The sequence below is a fragment of the Coenobita brevimanus genome, chromosome 62, assembly GCF_032717465.1.
Source record: "Coenobita brevimanus isolate Jiangsu-jjx chromosome 62, ASM3271746v2, whole genome shotgun sequence".
In the NCBI taxonomy this organism is placed as follows: Eukaryota; Metazoa; Arthropoda; class Malacostraca; order Decapoda; family Coenobitidae; genus Coenobita; species Coenobita brevimanus.
Window position 1 is genome coordinate 34,332,131 of NC_137015.1, and position 21,400 is coordinate 34,353,530.

At 41.9% G+C, this 21,400-nt stretch overlaps 1 protein-coding gene and 1 pseudogene across 6 annotated transcripts in view; one reads left to right on the forward strand and one right to left on the reverse strand.

Annotated features, from left to right (window-relative positions):
- Window positions 1-21,400, reverse strand: part of Flo1 (flotillin-1) — a 283,677-nt gene that overhangs the window by 242,693 nt on the left and 19,584 nt on the right. For 2 of the 6 annotated variants that reach the window (XM_080275747.1, XM_080275745.1), the window contains exon 2: window positions 16,789-16,864. The exons of the other annotated variants lie outside the window; for them this stretch is intronic. In XM_080275747.1, the coding sequence (XP_080131873.1) occupies window positions 16,789-16,864 (76 nt within the window). The remainder of the gene's footprint in view (window positions 1-16,788; window positions 16,865-21,400) is intronic. 6 annotated transcript variants of the gene reach the window in all.
- Window positions 7,149-7,267, forward strand: LOC145404160 (5S ribosomal RNA; annotated as a pseudogene).

A 21,400-nucleotide genomic window follows, 5' to 3' on the forward strand; every position in this document is an offset into this window, starting at 1 on the left:
AATGAAAGTTGAGGAGATTGGTAATGTGGCTGTTGCGATCTGGCAACTCTGTTACCCCACCAACATCAACAGTCACAGCTTAACTCCGATGGAGAGCAGATACTCATAACAGTGCAAGCCACAGGTGCTTGTTTTTTGTGAATAAACATCGAATAAACTGCAATACCTTGCCACTAGAACACAGAGGAATTTACAGTGTTGTGCAGTGTTAAGAAATTAGAATTTAGAGTGCAGAGGATTAACTGTGGACTGCAAACTGGCGGTTCAAACCAGTCCAGGAGCAAGGGACTTGTAAGTACCCAGAATGTTTAATATTGTATAAACTCACCTCTAAAACCTCATTTTATGGTTCTTTTGCATTTATTTCAGTCTTTTATGTCCCTTATTGGTGTGATTTGGGTCTTAAATAGGTGCAATGCATGTGCAGAGGGAGTTGTATAGGTGTTTTTCAGAGTTAGGGTCCATAAGTAGAAGTCCATAAGCTGGAGCCCAATATCCGGACAGGACCACTATCCGGACCTGCCTATGGCTCTATTGATCCGGATATTGGAGGGATTACTGTATTGGTACTACTGTAATTATAATAAATGGTGCTGTACTATGAATGATAACTATCCTTTTAGGATGGTTTTGGTGGGCTTGCTGGGAATGGAAGGTGGTATCCGAGGCTGTAGGTAGTCCTACTGGGTCCCCAGAGGATGGCTGCTGGCGTCACTAGCGGGTAATGGCTGCTCCTCCTCCTCAACCTTCCTCATAAATCCTGCGAAATCACACTCAGAATCACTATCCTCATCCACATCCATGGAAAGTCCTGCTTCTGCCTGTCCTAGCACTCCATAAGCCTTCACTGCTGCCAGGATCGTGTCTTGGTTTTTTATTATGGTCCTCACGTTGGCTTCATTCACGTCGCAGGCCTTCACGATGTCCACTTTCCTCTCTCTTTTCTTCTTCCTCTCAATGATTTCTAGCTTGGTGGCCTGAGGGAGGTGCCGCCGCTTCTTGGGTTCTCAAAAGGCTTCCTAGGCATCGTGAGCAGGATAAAATGTAGTTGCAAGGGCAGAAAATGAAGCGAGAAAAAAGCACCATCCAATGCGAATTATGCGACTGAGTGGCACTGTGGTGGGAGAAATTTAAACAAAACATCACGTGAGAGCAGAAGCATTTTTGATTGGGCGACATCACGATCACGTCACGATAGCAGGTGGGGGAGGAAACATGATCAGAAGTTTTGATTGGCTGTCAGCATCACAGGAACGTCCAGTATGACCGTGTTGGACCGGGGGTGAACGTGCTAGAGGCGAACTCTGCGGATTTTGCCCACTTCTCAGAGCTCTGTGCATGTTATGCTAATGCACCCATGTTACAGTAATTAAATTGTATTAAATTGTACTAATTTTTTGCTCTCCGTGCTGGACGCGAATCGTGCAGAACAAACGCGTGTTGGACGGGAGGGTACTGTATGTAGATGATCAATGGTCGAATACCCGCTTCGGAATCCTGCCTGTTCACGAGGTTGGTTTTCCTCCAAAATTGTTGTTATTCTGTTCGTAAGGACTTTAGTGAAGAGTTTGTAAATGACTGATAATAAGCTAATGGGTCTATAGTTACTAAGATCTTTTGAGTCAACTTTTTTGTAGAGTAAAATAACTATTGCATTACACCATGTTTTGGGAATTTTCTTCTGTTTTATGCAGTGGGCATAAGTGAGCAAGCCTATTTGCACTTCAACTCCGGCATCCAAAAGTAAATCTGTTACTATTCCAGCTTCTCCCAGAGCCTTCCCTCTTTTCATATTTCTAAGACAAATATTTACTTCGTCTGGTGTTGCCTCAGGTATTTCACTTGTGTCAACTGAAAAGTTAGTGATTGGTACTACTGTTTTTGATGCATACAGTTCTTTGAAAAATTCTTCAACTCTCTTCACCATCTTATCTCTGCATTTAATGATTTCACCATTTTTTTTCTTTCAGTGATGTCATTTGTTGCTTTCCTAGTGCCATTTTATTTCGGACCTGTTTCAAACTTTTTCCATTTTTGATGGTTTCTTTGATCTGATCCATGTTTCTCTTTCTTTTTTCTTCTCTTTGTCTCTTGTTGATAAGCTTGTTTAATTCTGCTCGTTCTATTTCGTCTTTGTCTTTACTTTCATTTCCTTTCGTTTTTTCATAAGCTCGAGTGTCTTTTCTGAATACTTCTTGGCTTTGGTTGTATTAGGTTTTCCTACTACCTCTGCTGATTCTCTTAGCACTTTTGTTAGTCTGTCATTCAGCCCATCAATGTCACATTCAGCATTACTTAGAGCCTGAAATCTGTTCCTTATTTCCAACTGAAAGGCTACTTTGTTTTCATTTACTATTATTGGGCATATCTTTTTATCTTTAATCATCTTCATTCTTTCATTTCTGAAACTGAATCTGGCTGTGCAACCCACCATTCTATGATCACTACCTATATTTACACTGTTGATAACTGTGACATTTGCGATCAGATTACTCTTATCTGCTACAATGAAGTCGATTTCATTCTTTGTTTCTCCATTTGGGCTTCTCCGGGCCCACTTTCTTCCTGCTCTTTTGTGGAAGAATGTGTTCATTATTCTCATGTTAAACATTTCAGCAAAATTTACCAGCATTTCTCCTCTCTCATTCCTTTCTCTCACTCCAAATTTTCCCATACATGCTTCTCCATTTTTCGACTTCCCAACTTTTGCATAGAAGTCTCCCATGATTATAGTATATGTTGTCTTTTCTTCTTCCATAATCTGGGAGATGTCATCATAGAATGTTTCTATTTCTTCATCTGGGCTTTGAAAAGTTGGTGCATATACTTGTATGACTTTCATGGTATATTTTTTGCATAGTCTAATATATATATATATATACAGAGTAAACTCTCAATTTTCTGGCGTAATTCAGCCAAGCCCTATGCTGGATATTGCATCTGGCACAATATTTGACACTGAACCAGATATTGTTATTATCTGTCACACAACTATCCAAAAAACTTTCCTGACTAAAAGATGTAAACTAAACATAAAATAAAATAAAATAACGATAAAACACGGTAATACAGCATCAGTTGGCTACCATTTGCAAGCTGGTTGATGTACCTCAATGCTGGATATTGAATAAAACCACTGGTCATGTCCCATTTTGGGGTCAGATATTGCATTGGGCCAGATTTTGCTACAACAGATTATTGAGAGTTTACTATATATATATATATATATATATATGAGGCGTCTAGAGCCAAAGGGGCATCCCCACCAATATACTGGTTTTGAGTTAGGTATGGGAGACAACAGGCTTAACCCTCTTCTCAGTGACAGCACTGGTTGCCATACAAGATTCGGCCTTCTGGAAAGTGGTAGAGGGGCTCAAAGTCACGTGGGTTTGTCCATGCTGCCGGGCGAACAAATCAGAGCAGGCAGGCATCTAAGCCACACAGGCCAAACCAATCAGCATTCTCACTCTCTGCCACTCCCCCAGAGCAGCCAATCAGCAAGCGTGTGGCCCGCCTGGTGTGACGGTGAGGATTCCTTCCCGTGTTCACTGAGGTGTATAATTATTACGTATTGGATTTTTACCCCATTTATCGTGGATTATTGGTGACAAGATGAGCTGTTGTTATTGGGGTTGAAGGGGGGGGTGACAAGATGAGTTCATCACATAGTTACAGTGAGGAGGTGGTGCCTATAACCTCTCGTAAGTGTCAGAAGTGTGTGGAGAAGTGGAAAAAGGTAGAAAGGAAGAGGAAAAGAGAGTGGTGAGGGGAGACAGCGGTAGGGGGTGTGGCACCGAGGAGGCAGAGTTGGATGTCGTTCTCCTAGATGACGACCCCACCATTTAACCCCCCACTACCCCTTCTCAATTTACTTAAGCACTACACAACTTTTTTTTTTTTTAGTGTTGTTATTTCAATCTATTATAGTAGAGGAAAAATAATTGCATTGATTTCAGTTTTAGTTGTAAAAAACGTGAAATTACAGTAATAATTATTCGTTTATTAATATTAAGTGAACTGGAATCTTCAGTTAATAAAGTTTTGTACATTAATACATTCGTTGATGTTTTTTATGCTATGTTTTTAAATCCCTACAATATGTTATTATGCCCACTTATAAATTGGGGGTTTGGTTTGCTGCCTATTTTGTGGTTACGGTTATTATTATTTTGTTTTTTTGGCTTTACATGTAGAGCATAGGCGCTGATGATCATTTTGATGTATAAAAGGTTTGTTTATTGCCTTCTGGCTATGATGTTGCCATAAACACAACTTTAAAGCGTCATAACTCAAAAGTACATTTTGGCGCCGATGCCCCTTTGGTTCTAGACGCCTCATATATATATATATATATAAAACGTGTCACACAAGTGGGGTTGGTGGAGGATTAGTGCCCCTCCCTGTAAAACAATTAACTCTAAGCCATTGGCCACCCCGTCTGGGATACATGGCGTCTGGCAATGAATGAATGAATGAATATATATATACACAATATATATACTGTATATATATATATTTACAGTACAGTAATCCCTATACTGTTCGGATGCCCACTTTCCGGACACCCCACTTACCGGACGTTGTGGACCTGGACCTTTAAAAAAAAAAAAAAAAAAAAAAAAAAAAAAAACGTAATTTGAAATTCCGGCACAGCGCCAAACAGCTATTTACACCATGGCCCCTTCACCCGTTCCTTCCTCCCCCCTCCCCTGTCAGGGTTGCCATTTTGTATTTTTCATTACCAAATGTCGGCCAATTTGGTAATGAAAAATTTGTTTGGTAATGAATCAGAATAATGCATTACCAAATGGATTTTTCACATGTATGAGGATATACAGGATGGAGCTGGTGGATTGTCTGCTCTCTCTGATTAATTTGCTAGCCTACATAGCGTGAAAATAATCAATATGCTGTTTATAATTAGGAGAGTGATTACATGTATTTCCACTTGTATATATAATTAGCTGTTTGCTGATGATACAGTATTGTTGAGTGAAGATGAATGGGAGTTGCAAGGTTTGGTGAATGAATTTGGGACAGTGTGTAGGAGGAGGAAGCTGAAAGTTAATGTAAACAAAAGTAAAGTTATGGTGTTTGAGAGGAATGAAGTCACAGAGTGTGCAGTGAGGTTGGATGGTGAGGATATGGAGAATGTGAGTGCATTCAAGTACTTGGGTAGTGTGATGAGTAAGGATGGAACTTTGGGGGATGAAGTACGTGAAAGGGTACAGCAGGGAAGGAAGGTTGTTGGTACACTGAAAGCAGTGATGAGAAATAGGGAGGTGAGTATGGAAGTTAAGAAGTCACTGCATGATGGCATTGTGATCCCTACCCTGACGTATGGAAGCGAGGCATGGACCTTGCAAGAGGGGAACAAGTCAAGAGTGAGAGCAGTGGAAATGAGTTACTTGAGAGGAGCATGTGAAGTGACGTGGAGGGACAGGTTGACAAATGAAGAAGTGAAGGAACGTTGTGGGGTAGATGTGGATGTGGTTGAGAAGATTAGGAGAAATACACTGAGGTGGTTTGGACATGTGGAGAGAATGGAGAATGAAAGACTGACTAAGAGGGTGTATGTAGGTGAGGTGGAGGGAAGGAGAGGGAGGGGTAGACCGAGGATGAGGTGGAGGGATGGAGTTGAGAGGTATATGAGGGAGGGGGGGGTGTGAGTTGGGGGGAGGGTAGTCAAATGGTGGGTGACAGAGTGACTTGGAGGCGTTTTGTCTGCGGCCACCCTTTGCGGGATTAGGGCGTCGGGCTATAGATAGATAGATAGATAGATATATAATTAGTGAAGAATAAATGCTAGCTTTACAAATTTGGTAACGAAAAGTTAAATTTGGTAATGAAAATTGAGGAGTTTGGTAACGTGGCTGTTGCGATCTGGCAACTCTGTTTCCCCGTCACCAACACTCCAACAGTTACTGCTTAACTTCGATGCGAGTGGATGCTTATCGCAGTGGATGCCACACGTGCTTGTTTTTTTGTGAATAAAGTGAATAAACTGCAATACCTCGCCAGTAGATCACACGGGAATTTACAGTGCTGTGCAGAGTTAAGAAAGTAGAATTTAGAGTGCAAAGGATTAACTGTGGAGTGCAAACGGGCGGATGAAACTGGCATGGTGCAATTAACAATGTGCAGTGTTAAACAATTATAACTCAAAGTGCAAAGAATTACTGTAAGTGCAGCACAACACTGGATTACTGTATTTGCTTCAAGAGCATTTTCACCACTGCCAAACCCTTAACCCTAGAATGCTTACATTATTATCCTCACAGTACTGCTTTCGCCAGGAGAATTTTTTTTTTCAACATTTTCTTTCAGTTTAGTCTATTTTAGTCTCTGTACACTTTAGTCTCTTTGATATAATCATATACTAATTATACACCTGAAAAAAGAAAGAAATAACAAAAATTTAAAAAAATGTAACACAAATGCTTTTGTCGAGTAAAAAACACTTAATCCACATTATACCTGTGAAACACCTTTTTTATCAATTTAGACTCTTTCAGATTGTTTTCACCCTTTAGTCTCTTTGATTTAATCAGAAACTAATTATACAGCTGGAAAAAAAGGAAAACACAAAAATAAAAAAAATGTAACACAAATGCTTTTGTCGGGTAAAAAACACTTTAAACCCAAATATCATGGTGATAAATGCGAGATGAAACCACACCACTACCTATGTAGGTAGGGGGTAGGGTGGATTGAAGGTATAGGGAAGGACAACTCCAAAGCTCTTATCATAACAAAATAGCAAATAAATAAATCGCCGAACAAGGAAATTAACCCGACGTAAGCATTCTAGGGTTAAGAAGGTGGCCAAAAACGTGCTGTAAGTGCCCTGGCTGAGGTACAGTCACTTCTAATTCCTCATTCTTTGGTTCCTTTTCATTTATTTCATGCTTTATGTCCATTACTGGTGTGAATAGGGTCTTCAATAGGTTTAAATAGGTGCTATGCATGTCTGGTAGGGAGTCATTTAGGTGGCTTTCAAAATTAGGCTGGGTTAGTGTCCTTAAGTACCAGTCCAGCAGGCAGGTGCCCACTTTCCGGATGGGACCACTTTCCGGACATGCCTTTGGCTCTATTACATCGGATAGTGGAGGGATTACTGTATGTATATACTGTAATATACATATATATATATATATACCACGTTGAGTACACCGCTTCCCATCCGATCAGCGAAGTTAAGCAATGTTGGGTCTGGTTAGTACTTGGATGGGTGACCGCCTGGGAACACCAGATGCTGTTGGCATCCTTACGTGTTAAGTGGGGTTGGTGGAGGATTAGTGCCCCTCCCTGTAAAACAATTAACTCTAAGCCCTTGGCCACACCGTTTGGGATACATGGCGTCTGGCAATGAATGAATGAATGAGAATATATATATATATATATATATATATATATATATGGATACATGTACTTACGGTGGCAAATCAGATGAAGAGGGAAAACAGGGGTACCATAGGTGAGCTGTGTGTGAAGAATAATGAAGGAAAGGTAGCAGTGAACAGTGAGGATACTAAAGACACCTGGAAAGGGCACTGTGACTGGTTGACGAATGAGGAGTTTGACTCTAATAGCGAAGGCTTGGAGTCATGGGATCCAGTGTTTGGCCCTTGGCCTTTGATGCTACTACTGTGTCAGCTGGCCAACAGGCAGGATGCAGATGAGTCTTGGTTGACTGCCGAAATGTTCAAGGCCTCAGAAGATATAAGAGTGGGGTTAGTTACTGATTTGATAATTACAATTATATATATATAAGTGCGCTGTCCGGGATGACTGGTTGAAGAGTGTGATTGTAAGTATGTACAAGGGGACGGGTGAGGCCCTGGCATGAGGAAATTATAGAGGCATAAAACTTTTGGACCAGAAAAAGAGGGTAATGGAGAGTTCTAGAAGGCACGATTAGAGAAAGAGTGAATACTGATGAGATGTAGCTTGGGTTTATGCCAGGCACTTTAAGGACCACTGATGCCATATTCATTGTTTGACAAGTTCATGAAAAACATATAGGAAAGAAAAGGAATCTGTACTTAGTTTTTGTTGATCTGGAGAAGGTTTTTAAATAAGTCAATATGGAGGTGGTGAAGCGGGCAATGAGAAAGCTTGAGAATGAGGAGTGGCCGGTTAGAGTGGTTACGGCTATGTAGTGTATGTGGGTGCTCACATCCAGGTGAGAGTGACTGGAGATTTGAGTGATGAGTTTCCGTGAAGGCTGGTGCGCATCAGGGTTCAGTCATGAGCCCTTTATTGTTTATCATGATGCTTGAAGCCCTCTCATGTGACTTCTGAAGTGGACTCCCATGGAACATGTTGTATGCCAATGATTTAGTGTTGACTGCAGAGAATGAAAGAGAGGCAGAGGAAAGATTTAGGAAGTGGAGAGATGGTACAGTGCACAAAGGCTTGAGAGTAAATGCAGGGTTTAGGCAGTATTGTCAAAGAAGAGGGAAAGTGGCCATGTGCAGTCTGCCACAATGGCATGGAATGTATTTCCATCTTGTGCAGTGTTTGTGATAAGTGGGTGGACAAGAGATAGTGGTATTACAGGTGGACCATAAGATTATGCTGATTTGGTGTATGCAGTGTGCTAGGGAGAGCATGTGGAGGATGTCAGGCATGATAGGACTGATCTTGCTGGAGAGTTTCTTGAGTGTGTGCAAGAGTTCTGTTGCTTGGGAATGTTATGTGCTGGAGGTAGGGCTGGAGTATGCTCTGTGACTAGAGTGAGAAGTGGTTGGAAGAAGCTCAGGGTGATGTTGCCTCTGCTGACATTGAGAGGGCTCTCCCTCTGTGATAAGGGATCTTTGTATACACCATGTGTTAGGAAAGTAATGCTGTATGGTAGTGAGACCTGGGCAGTAAAGGAAGAGGATACTTGCAAGCTCACACGTAAATAAATGACAACGATTAGGTGGATGGGCAGTATGTCCCTGAAGGCATGGCCTGGGGTGGTTAGGTTAACAATGGAAGAGTTGAGAGGAAGGATGGGACTGGAGTGTGTCGATGTTGTGATGAGGAGTGACAGATTAAGATGGTCTGGGCATAAGGAGAGGATGGAGGATGACAACTGGGAGCAGAAAGTGAGAAATGTGAACGCTGCGGGTAGGGTTGTGAGATGCAGATCCAAAGAGACCTGGGACAAGATCATAAAGTTTAACCTCAGGGATAAGGGACTGAATTGGAAGGCTGCCAAAAATCAAGCAGCATGGAGAAACACCTATATGTGACCAAGGCCGATGCATGCAAGCATGCTGGAGGTTCTATAAACAAAACCAAACAGTATGGGGTTATAAACGAAATACCAAAGTTGGGCTGTGGATATTGGAATGTTCTTAGGCTGCTTTCACACTATCCACTTTCTCACCATGACCATTCAAGGCACAGCACTGTGAACTGCAGTCAACTGAATATTCTTGTGTAGGCCTTCACATGGTATGGTCATGGTGAATCTACCGACATGGCATCTCACTGGGCCTAGGCAGACCTAGTCATATGAACTTGTTTAAGCCTGACTTCACATTACACGGCAGTCTGCTGCATCTACAGTATGCATGGAGGGAGGTGGTGGCTCAGTCGGTAGAGAGGTGGCCTGCAGTCCTACCAGACCCAGGTTCAAATCCCCGCTGGGGCAGGAAACAGTTTAACCCCTAAAAGACAGGTGTCTGCATATGCTGTCTGAGGGTACTGGGGCAAAAAGACAGGTGTCCGCATCTGCAGTCACACCCACCCCCCACCCCCACCCTCCCACACCTACCCCATCCTCCTACCACCACACCCACACACCATCCCCCACCCTCCCCATCCCCACCCCTCCATCCCAACCCTCCCCACTGCCCCCAAACCCTAACCCCAAACCCCCACAGGTCCCCCAGGTCCCTCCACAACCCCCCGAACCCTTCCCACCGCCCTCTACCAGCCCTAACTCCCACTCTCCTAGCGCCCCTACCCTTTCCACCTGCAACCTGGGGGAGGCGGTGGCTGAATCGGTAGAGAGGCGGCTTGCAGTCCTAATGGACCCAGGATCGAATCCCGGCTGAGGCAGGGAACAGTTTAAGGATTTGAATTTCCTAAAAAGCAGACTTTCCTGATCTACCAGATGACCCGCCGACATGTCGTAAAAGTACCCCCGCTAATACCAGTTCACCAGTCCTGTATGAGACAGCTCCAGCATGTATTCAATATGGTTGGTGGGTGTTAGCGCCGAAGTGGTGACATGTGGAGGTGTAGGAGGACTACTGGGCCTTGGGATAGGTCACTGCCCCCAAGAAATAGGCCCTGAGCCTTTCCCCAGAGTTGGACACGTATTAAAAAAAAAAAAAAAAAAAAAAAAAAAAAACCATACACCCACCATCCCCCCAACCACCCTCAACTCCTCCACAATCCCCCCACCACCCCCACCCCCTACCACCTATCCCCACCACCCCCAACCCCCTAACTCCCCCAACCACCACCCCCACAACCACCCAACTCTCCAACCCCCACCCTATACCCACCCACCCCACTCCTCTACCCACAACCCAACCCCCCTCCCACCCCCACACCCACTCTACCCCCTCTACCAACACCCCACCTCCCCTAGCCACCCAGCCCCCTCCCCCTGCACCACCCCACAACCCCACCACCATCTCTCCCACCCCTCACAAACCCTCCAACATATCGCATCCCCTGATTATGCCCATCCTGAACGTATGTCAAAACATTCCGATGCCCGTCTTTTAAGGGTTAAGGATTTGAATTTCATGTAAAGTAGACTTTACCGATCTACCAGAAGACCCGCCAACACATAAAAATATCCCCGCTAGTACCTATACACCAGTCCTATATGAGACAGCCCCAGCATGTATTCAGTATGGACAGTGCGTGTTAGTGCCGAAATGGTGACATGTAGAGGTATATGATATGTAGGAGGACTACTGGGCCTTGGGACCAGGCTGTGAAGCCTATGCCCAGAGTCAGGCACATAAAAAAAAAAAAAAAAAAAAAAAAAAAAAAAATGCAATTTAGTCCCACACTTGACCTTGTTGGTACACGTGTGAAAAACTGCAATGAAATGATGTATATTACATCGGTATGGCAAGTGATGAAAGAGAGCATCTAATATCTCTCATTCAGCAGAAGCCAGTGTTATGAGACCCGAGCCTATATGATATGAAATAATTTTAATATTTCATGTCATCAATTCTTAGTTCTTCAAACAGCACTGCAAATGCTTCCACTGTCTCTCTTTGGTGTATCCAATGGACTCTGCACTGTTGTCTTTCCTTTTTCCTTATATATAAGAGATAAAGGGCTTTCAGATGCTGAATGCAATCCATCACTATCTGTTGCTTGGTACACACAGTACTGGAGCAGGCTGATCCATGTCTGGGCAAGTGTGACCCACTGCCTTCATGGCAGGGAGCTGTTACACCTCTGGCATAGCAGCTAGCCATGGTCATGGTGAAAAACTGGATAATGCAAAAGCTCTCTTAGTAAGAGAGGGCAGTTTGGAAACTGCCTGCATTATTGCTTACTGATGATATTGTACTAAGTAATGATGACTAGGATTTTCAAGCTTGGTTGATGAAGTTGTGAGTGTACATATTAAATAAAAAAATGTAAATGTGAATGTGGCTAATGTCACAGGCTTGAAAAGAAATGAAGTTACAAAGTCCTTTGTACAGCATGTCGGGGAGAGCAGGTGGAGATTGTCAGACGTGAAAGGATTGAACTTGCTGGTGAATCTCTTGAGTGTGTGGAAGAGTTTTGTTATTTGGGAGACATGTTGTGTGCTGGAGGTGGGGCTGGAGCTAGCTCTGGGGCTAGGGTGAGAAGTGGTTGGAAGAAGTTCAGGGAGCTCTTGCCTCTCCTGACACTGAGAGGACTCTCTCTACGTGCTAAGGGGTCTTTGTATGCAGCATGTGTTAGGAGTGTAATGTTGTATGGTGGTGAGACCTGGGCAGTGAAGGAGGAGGATATTCGTCGGCTCAGACGTACAGAAATGACAATGATTAGGTAGATGTGTAGTGCGTCCCTGCGTCCAAGGTCTGGGGGGACTGGGTTTACAATGGAAGAGTTGAAAGGTAGGATGGGACTGGAGTGTACTGGTGTTGTGATGAGGAGAGGTAGATTGAGATGGTTTGGACATGTGGAGAGGATGGGGGATGATAATTGGGTGAGGAAAGTGAGAAGTGTTAATATTGGGGTGGGGTTATGAGGGGCAGACCGAGAAAGACATGGGACGAGGTCATTAACCCTTACACCGCAGGCTTGTTTTGCTTTGACTTGCGTCTCCCGTGGGCATATTCGTGCTCCGACGGACTCTCTAAAAATATTTGCCAAAAATCAGTTATTTGTCCTAGAATATTAAAATCACATAAACTTATGGCACAAACCTTCAGCTTTCTCCTTGGATGTTTGTTGAGCCTTTGTCGAGTACCGTAGGACTTGTGGATACCTCTGAAGTTGAGTAACGAAGTCTCCACTTTACACTTCCCGACAACTCGTAATATGATTGCCACAGCCTGATATTATCACTAGAAACACTATTCTATGATTCTCAAATAGTTTGGAATCCATACTCCCCCCAAAAAACACTATGAAAGCAATGAAAATTACGAGGGCGTATGACCATCCCACTTCCGATCGTTCGCCGCTAGTGTTGTCTATTATTCATAAAAACACTCACAGTTTATATTTCTGTTACTATATAACACTTATATATATCTACAGTCTTTATCCATAAGTTTCCTTCAGTAATAGTAGTTAACTGTCACTGTAGGCATTCAATTTCTTTTAGTAAAATACGTAGCATTCACTTTCTCATCCTGTATACTAGCATTGAGAGTGAATGTCACTTTCACCTTCACTCTCATAACTCATAGTATTCATACATGCTAGAGTGAAACTTTCACTTTCATTACTCCTAGGGTATATACTCGTATTCTTATAATACTACTCATTTATATTTCTATTTAAGTTCTCTATTTTATTTACGTTATTTACATTTCTATTTCACTTACACTGTGTTATGCACTGTCACTTGAGGTAACTTATAAAACTATTTTCCACTGTTCACGTATATTTACATTCATTACTTTCACTTGCTGTTTACACATTATTTACAATTCCACTTGCACTGTTTTACTCAACAGAAAGATCGTAGTTACTCTTTTATCAATTGTCAACCCTTTACCTCCTTCCACACGAGGTTTAGTAGGGGGTAAAGGTCACAAGGCCCTTTGCATGGGGGTAAAAAGTGGCTAAGTTAGCAGGAGCAAACAGACGTACCTTCACATTGGAAGATGACAGTGAACTGATAGGGGTGGGCCAGGGTGGCCTACCTAGGGAAATGCATTACTGCCAACGTCAGCCTCTTGACAGCTGCTAATATATAGCAGTGAAATGATTGGCAGGAAATCTAGACAATACATTATAAATTAGGTAGTTCCAGGTGAATGTAAATATCACTTAGGCTTCTCCCTTCCCTCCTTATATGTATATTTATTACGAAAATAGATCATACGGCATATTTCAAGGGGAAATAAACAGCGAAAATTAGCGAACGAGTGCACGTGAGGTGTTGTCAGGTGATAATTAGCCAATTCCAGGTGTATGGCACTATCACTTACCTTATTTCTTTTTTGTATATATTATTTAGTATAAGAATTGGGCATAGGGCTTATTTCAATGGATGAAATCAGTGGAAAATTCCAGGGAAGATTTACTTAGCGTAGAATACACTGTGGTGGCCTGCAATAATTAGGTAGTTCCAGGTGAATGTAAATATCACTTAGGCTTCTCCCTTCCTTTCTTATATATATTTTTATTATGAAAATAGATCATACAGCATGTTTCAAGGAGAAACAGCGAAAATTAGCGAACGAGTGCACATGAGGTGTTGTCAGGTGATAATTAGCAAATTCTAGGTGTATGGCACTCTCACTTACCTTATTTCTTTCTTGTATATATTATTTGGTATAAGAATAGGGCATAGGGCTTATTTCAATGGATGAAATCAGTGGAAAATTCCAGGGAAGATTTACTTAGCGTAGAATACACTGTGGTGGCCTGCAATAATTAGGTAGTTCCAGGTGAATGTAAATATCACTTAGGCTTCTCCCTTCCTTTCTTATATATATTTTTATTATGAAAATAGATCATACAGCATGTTTCAAGGAGAAATAAACAGCGAAAATTAGCGAACGAGTGCACATGAGGTGTTGTCAGGTGATAATTAGCAAATTCTAGGTGTATGGCACTCTCACTTACCTTATTTCTTTCTTGTATATATTATTTGGTATAAGAATAGGGCATAGGGCTTATTTCAATGGATGAAATCAGTGAAAAATTCCAGGGAAGATTTACTTAGCGTAGCACGGCCGGGCAGGCGAGAGGATAGGGTAATGGAGGGGGGGTAGGGAGGGGAGTCAAGAACGGGGAGAAATGGCTAAATTGTCAACAGTGGATGGGAGTACAGATGAGATTAGGAGTGCTGAGTAGTGTTGGACATTGGCAGTACTGATAGATGATACAAGCCACCACTTGAAAGCCCGGGTGAATTCAAAATAATACAAAATCACAAAAGTGACGCCCCTCGGTATGATCCCTTGCACCCAAGCGTCATGAAAGTGACGCCCCGTGGTTAAGGGGCTAAGTGTGACCTCATGGTTAAGGGACTGAACAGGGAGGCTGCAATGGATCGTGCAGCATGGAGAGTCGCCATTAGGTGACCAAGGCCGACGCATGCAAGAATGTTGGAGCCTTTAAAAATGAAACAATGAAACGAAAGTGCATAGTGAGGCTGGATGGTCTGGAACTGGAGAATGCAAGTGCCGTCAAATATTTACGTAGCGTGATGAGTAGGGATGGAAGTTTGGAAGATGAAGTACCTGAGAGCATATAGCAGGGTAGAAAATTTGCTGGTTCAATAAAAGCAGTGGCATGGAACTAGGAAGTGACCATGGAGTATGAAAGTTACTGCACAGCAGTATTGTGATCACCACTCTAATGCATGGATGTGAAGTTGTGGATCCTATTGGAAGGACACACATAAAGAGTCAAAGCAGTCGAAATGAGTTACATGAGAGAGGCACGTATAGTTACATGGAGAGACAAGAGAGAAAATGAGGAATACAAGGAGCACTGTGGTACTGATGGGGTTATGATTATGAGAAACATTTTGAGATGGTCTGGCCATGAGGAAAGGATGGAGAATGAGAGTCTGACTGACTAGAAGAATGTATGAGTGAGATGGAAGAGGGTAAGGGGGACTGAGGATGAGTTGGGATAAAAGGGAGGGATACATAAGAGAGAGGGTTGTTAGCTGAAAAGGAGGTCAGCCAAATGGCAGAGAACAGGGCAACAGGGAGGCCATCAGTTTGTGGCCACCCCTTAGGAGATTAAGGTGTCTCACTACAGACAGACAGATTGACAGACTGAGGATTTTCACTCCTCATGCAGTAACTAGCAGAGACAGTAAAGACTAATGGGTAGTGAGGGTGACTGGTGACTCTGAGATCTGGGCATGATGATGATGGTTGTGGTGAGGTGGTGGTTGGTCACACTGAATGGCATCCTCCAAATACAACTTTGGCCATTACCATGACAAAATGTTGCATACACCCATCTTTGAGGGAAAGTAATGTCAAAGAAGTTTACTGCACTGTACTGATTGTATCATACTGTACCACTGTACTGTGTTGTATTGTATCGTAGTACAGTGTATTATTGCATTTCTGATAATTCCTAATACTTAAAACTGTTTTACTCTACTTCAGCCAAAGCATTTTTCTCTTACAAAAAGTATCCTACTGGACAGATGCAAGGAAATTAATGTACATTTTAAAGGTTGATATCCAAATAGTACAATATTTTTTTGTTAATATAGTCTTCTGAGGATCCAGATCTGCAATAATCTATTACAGTCATTTGTCTGCAAGAATACTGTATATTTTAATGAACTGTAAACAATTTACTGATCATGGCAATTTCAGTGTTTAAAATCTCAAATACTACAAAATAATGAAGCATAATTGTCCAGAGTACATACTTCGATTCCAGAACCAGTGCAACACTCAGCTGCAAAACCCTCATGAGTAAGGAAGCACATTTGCTCACAAAAGCCATACCTTTACCTTCACCCAAGCAGGCACACAAAAAGAGGAATTTATAGCAATGTAATAAAAGAAGCCACACAAGCAAAATTAAAAATAATAATAACTACTATGCAAACTTTAAGAAAACAAGAACAATAATATATCAGAGTGCCAAATATAAGAGTCAAGATTCAATTTTTATGTTTGGAAAAATCCGAGAATAAATACTGAAAAAAAGACCCCTTCACCAGGTTGTGTTTAGTTGGTATCACAAAACTATGAGATTTTATGAACCTATATTTTAGCAAGTGCCTTAATCACTACTAAACATTTAAACCGTTCAATCCAAAGACGTATCTTTACAATATTTAGCTCTTACTATCTCCAGACAATTTTGTTCTGCCTTGGAGAGACTTTTCAAACTGAGTTAGATATAGCCCTCATTAACCCCTTCATTATGAGAGGGTGGTCTCCTCAGCTGAAAATAATAGCCTGGAAGCAGCAAGAACAAAATGAAAAACACATCAAAGTGAAGTGTCTAAAGGTTAATGTTCTTCATAAAAAACTATTCAATACAATATACAGTGGTTGCATATTGCATTAGAGTGACTTCAGTGATGTGATTTTACCAACCAAACCAACTTGACCCAAGAGGTACACATGAAAGGGTCTGTGGGGTTCCACTGTTATCTACCTCTGCACTTGCTGAATTGTGGGCCATACGAACGCACGGCCACCAGGGACCAATAGAGGCTTTTTGTGGCAACACCCTGCAACAAACACACATACATAACAATCCCACCCCACTACATCTTACACAAACACACACACATACACACACACACATATCCCACATTTATGTAGCCTTATACTGAAATGTTTCTGGATAACTAGTCTTTAGTATTAAGTAGTCAGGGACAATACTTAACTAAAATTTCACTTCTTCTACTTCTCTGTATCATCTGCTGACTAATACTCCTAAGCTGAGACAGGCTTGATATGTCTCTATCCATAGATGGTTCTTTCTGATATGATGTGTGAGTGAAAAAATTGACAAGCCTTAAATGTACAGTTGACTCTGTGGAATAGGTGGTGAACTTATGTCTCTAACAGTGCAACATTTATAAACAAAAGTATCATTACCTTCAACACTGTTTACACTCTGCAAAATAGGACAACTGGATTTAGAACTGTACCTCTTGTCCTGTTTCAGGAACTGTATTGTATATTCCTATCCTCTCTACAAGCATTGCTAACTGCTTTAAATTATTAACTCTACCAAAATATATGGAGAAATGCTACTCAGGTCTAATTTGAACAAACAGAAGGGTAATGATACTCAAAATATTTTGCTGACTGTATATACAGTATTGTACATCTGTGGCAATGTGTGTGTGTGTGTGTGTGTGTGTGTGTGTGTGTGTGTGTGTGTGTGTGTGTGTGTGTGTGTGTGTGTGTGTGTGTGTGTAAATCATGTAATATTCCATAATTTCCTAATTAGGACATACAAATATTTTATATTGTACTGTACTCCCACTGCTGCCATTACAAACTTTGCTGGAGTGTCAGTCTTCAACTGAGCATGTGCTGTAATCAACATGATACTGGTACATCTTTAAAACTATAATCACCTAAATAAATATCCTGCATATGTAGAGCATTTGTCCATTATTTCATATAGTCTTAATAATTTATCTATACAAGTACAGGTGTGGCTCACACGCATGCAGTGCATGGTAATAAACCTCCGTACAGTTAGTAAGTCTTTCTCTCTCTCACAAAGAACTAGCTGTTTGCTGTATGTTTTTTAAAATAAAATATAGCTGACCGAGGATAGAATACTTAAACATGAGTGGCTGTAACCAAACTGAAGCCCGCAAAACAGTTAACAATAAGCTTCTGTCCAAACAATCCACACACATTAATTCAAGATGACCTGCACCACAATCTCTCAAAGTGAAACCCACAATAAAGTTTCATATGTTGTACAAGAATGATGTCATGGAAGGCAACAGAAGGATAATACAGTCTGCATTAATAATACAGAGAGAGAGAGAGAGAGAGAATGGAGGGGAAACAGGAAAAATCAAGTTCTCCCCCTAAGTTCATTTGCGAGCCACAGTTTTGGTTCACCCTGTATCCCCTACCCCTGACCCAAGTCACAGCCTAGGTTTCACAACAAGACCTAGTACTGATGGTCTGGAGCAGTTCCTGAGTGCATAATTAACATTATCACTGCAAACTGTGTTCCAAGTAGATTAACAAACCTTGAACTATCAATGTGATACTGAGCAACTTGCCCTTGTTCTATCAAACCCTGCCTACAATTTCCAGTTTGTCCGGGATGGGATCAGAGGTTGAACAAAAATAATGCATGACCATACACGATAAAAAAAAAGTGTTGGTGCACATTTGGTCCAAAACAATTTGATGCTACAGACGATGGACTTTAAAAATGTTTGATGATTTTTCCCCCTTGTCGTCAAACATGCTTCCTTAAGTATGTCATAGATAGGTTTCATATGACAATTTATGGCTGATACTATATTGTTCTGGATGCATATTCAGATGATAATCAATTTATTTTCCAAGCACTACACAAGTTATATTGATCATTTCAGATATCTTCGCACCCCTCCTATGAGACACTTTTTTTTACCATGTGTACATCTAATTTTTACCTCCAGTTCAGGAGCATTTCCGGTCTGTCTGGGAAGGGATCAGAGGTTGAACAAAAATTATGCAAGACTGTGGATCTAATTTTTGTCTCCAGTTCAGGAGGAGGTGTACCCTGTATATTCAATAGCACTTCTTGCCAGAGTTATAATCTGATGACTAGCATGGTATAATCATCTTATTCTGTACTGGTACACAGTATTATTCTGGACACACACAATGTCATTGTTTCCCTCCACAAGGCACTATGTAAAATAATAATAATAATAATAATATTATTATTATTACTATTCTATCTATCTATCTATTGCCAGACGCCTTAATCCCGTACGGGGTGGCCACAAACAAATCACCTCCACGTCGCCCTGTCCACCGCCATTTCACTGTCCTGCTCCCAACTCACACCCCTCTCTCTCATATACCTCTCCACTCCATCCCTCCATCTCATGCTCGGCCTCTCCCCTCCTCCATCTCACTCACATACACTCTCCTCATCAGTCTCTCACCCTCCATCCTCTCCACATGGCCAAACCACCTCAGTGTGTTCTTCCCAACGCTTCCTATCATATCCACTTCCACACCACAACGCTCCATTATATCCTCATTTGTCGGCCTGTCTCTTCATGTGACTCCACAGGCTCCTCTTAAATAAGTCATTTCCACTGCTCTCACTCTTGACTTGTGTCCTTCCAACAACGTCCAAGCTTCACTTCCATACATTAGAGATGGTATCACAATACTGTCATGTAGTAACTTTTTCACTTCCATGCTCACTTCCCTGTTTCTTATCACTGCTTTCAAGGAACCAGCAACCTTTCTTCTTTGTTGCACCCTTTCAAGCACTTCACCCTCCAAACATCCAGCCTTACTCATCACACTCCCCAAGTACTTAAACGTACTCACATTTTCTAGTTCCTCACCATCCAACCTCACTGTACATTCACTGACTTCACCTCTCTCAAAGACCATCACTTTACTCTTCCCTACATTCACCTATAGATTCCATTTCTTACACACTCCCCCAAACTCATCCACCAAGCCTTGCAGCTCCCCTGCATCTCCACTTAACAACACAGTACCATCTGCAAACAACAGTACAGAGAGTTTCCAAATGCTGCCCTCTCTCACTAGGGCCACTCCAACATCCACTGCCCTACCTTGTACCTCTTTTATTACCCCATCCATATACAGATCGAACAACCATGGAGACATGACACATCCCTGTTTCAACCCAACCTTCAAAGTGAAAAATTTACTCAGTTCGCCATCCACAAGCACTGCAGCCTTAGCATCATCATACATACTCTTCACAGCATTCAACAACTTCCCATCTACTCCATATATTCTTAATACTCTCCACAATCCTTGTCTATTCACCCTGTCATATGCTTTCTCCAAATCCATGAAGGCCGCATACAACTTCTTTCCCTTCTCTAGAAACTTTTCCACTAAAGATCTAAGAATGAATATCTGATCTACACAGCCCCTTCCCTTCCTAAAGCCTCCCTGTTCTTCTCCAACTAATTCCTCTGTTATTTCCCTAACTCTGTCAATAAGTACCCTTCCATATACTTTTCTTATTACACTAAGAAGACAAATGCCCCTATGATTACCACACACTTCTTTTTCCCCTTTTCCTTTGTACAAGGGAATCATTATATCTGAATTCCAATCCTCTGGGACTCTACCTTCCTCCCAGGCAATCTGCACATCTTCCACATCCATTCTACTATTCTCTCTCCCCCATGCTTCAGCATTTCACCACACACTCCATCAATTCCTGGGGCTTTCCCCAATTTGACTTTCTTCATTGCTTCCACAACTTCTATCCTACTGATTTCTTCCTGTCTTCTCACCTCCCTCCTTCTCCCAACCATTCCTCGGCCACTTATACTCGCATTACTTCCATTCTCTATGGTCAACAATTCCTTAAAGTGTTCTCTCCATCTGCTCACTTTTTCTCCCTTCTCCACTAGTAATCTACCATTTTTGTCTTTTACTCCCCTACTAACTTCACTGCCACCCTGTCTTACTCTCTTCACCTCTTTCCAGAACATTTTCTTACAGTCCCTCCACTCTACACTCAAATTCCTTCCAAATTCCTCATCCACTCTCTTCTTACTCTCTCTTGCTAATCTTTTCATCTCTCTCTTCCTTTCTAAATATAACTCTCTCTCCTGCCTCTCAACTTCTTCCATGCCCCTATTTCTCATCCATTCATTGTATGCTTTCTTCTTTTGTGTCACAGCCTGTCTCACCTCTTCATTCCACCACGCTGTTCCTTGCACCCTCTTCCATCTTCTTTTCACCCCACACACCACACCACATGCTGCACATATTTCTTCTGTGAATATCTTGCACACACCTTCCACGTCCCCCATCAGCTCCAGTTCATATTTACCCAATCGTTCCTCCACTTCTCTCTTATATTCTGCCTTTTTCTCATCCTCTTGTAACCATTCCAGACTCCTTGCAACTACTTCTTCCTCCTGTCCTTCCCTTCTTCTATTTCTCCATCTCACTTGGATCTTGATTCTGGCCACCACCAAGTAGTGGTCAGAAAGTCCACTCCCCCAACCTCTATAAGCTCTTGCAACCATTACACATTTTCGCATCCTTTCATCCACACA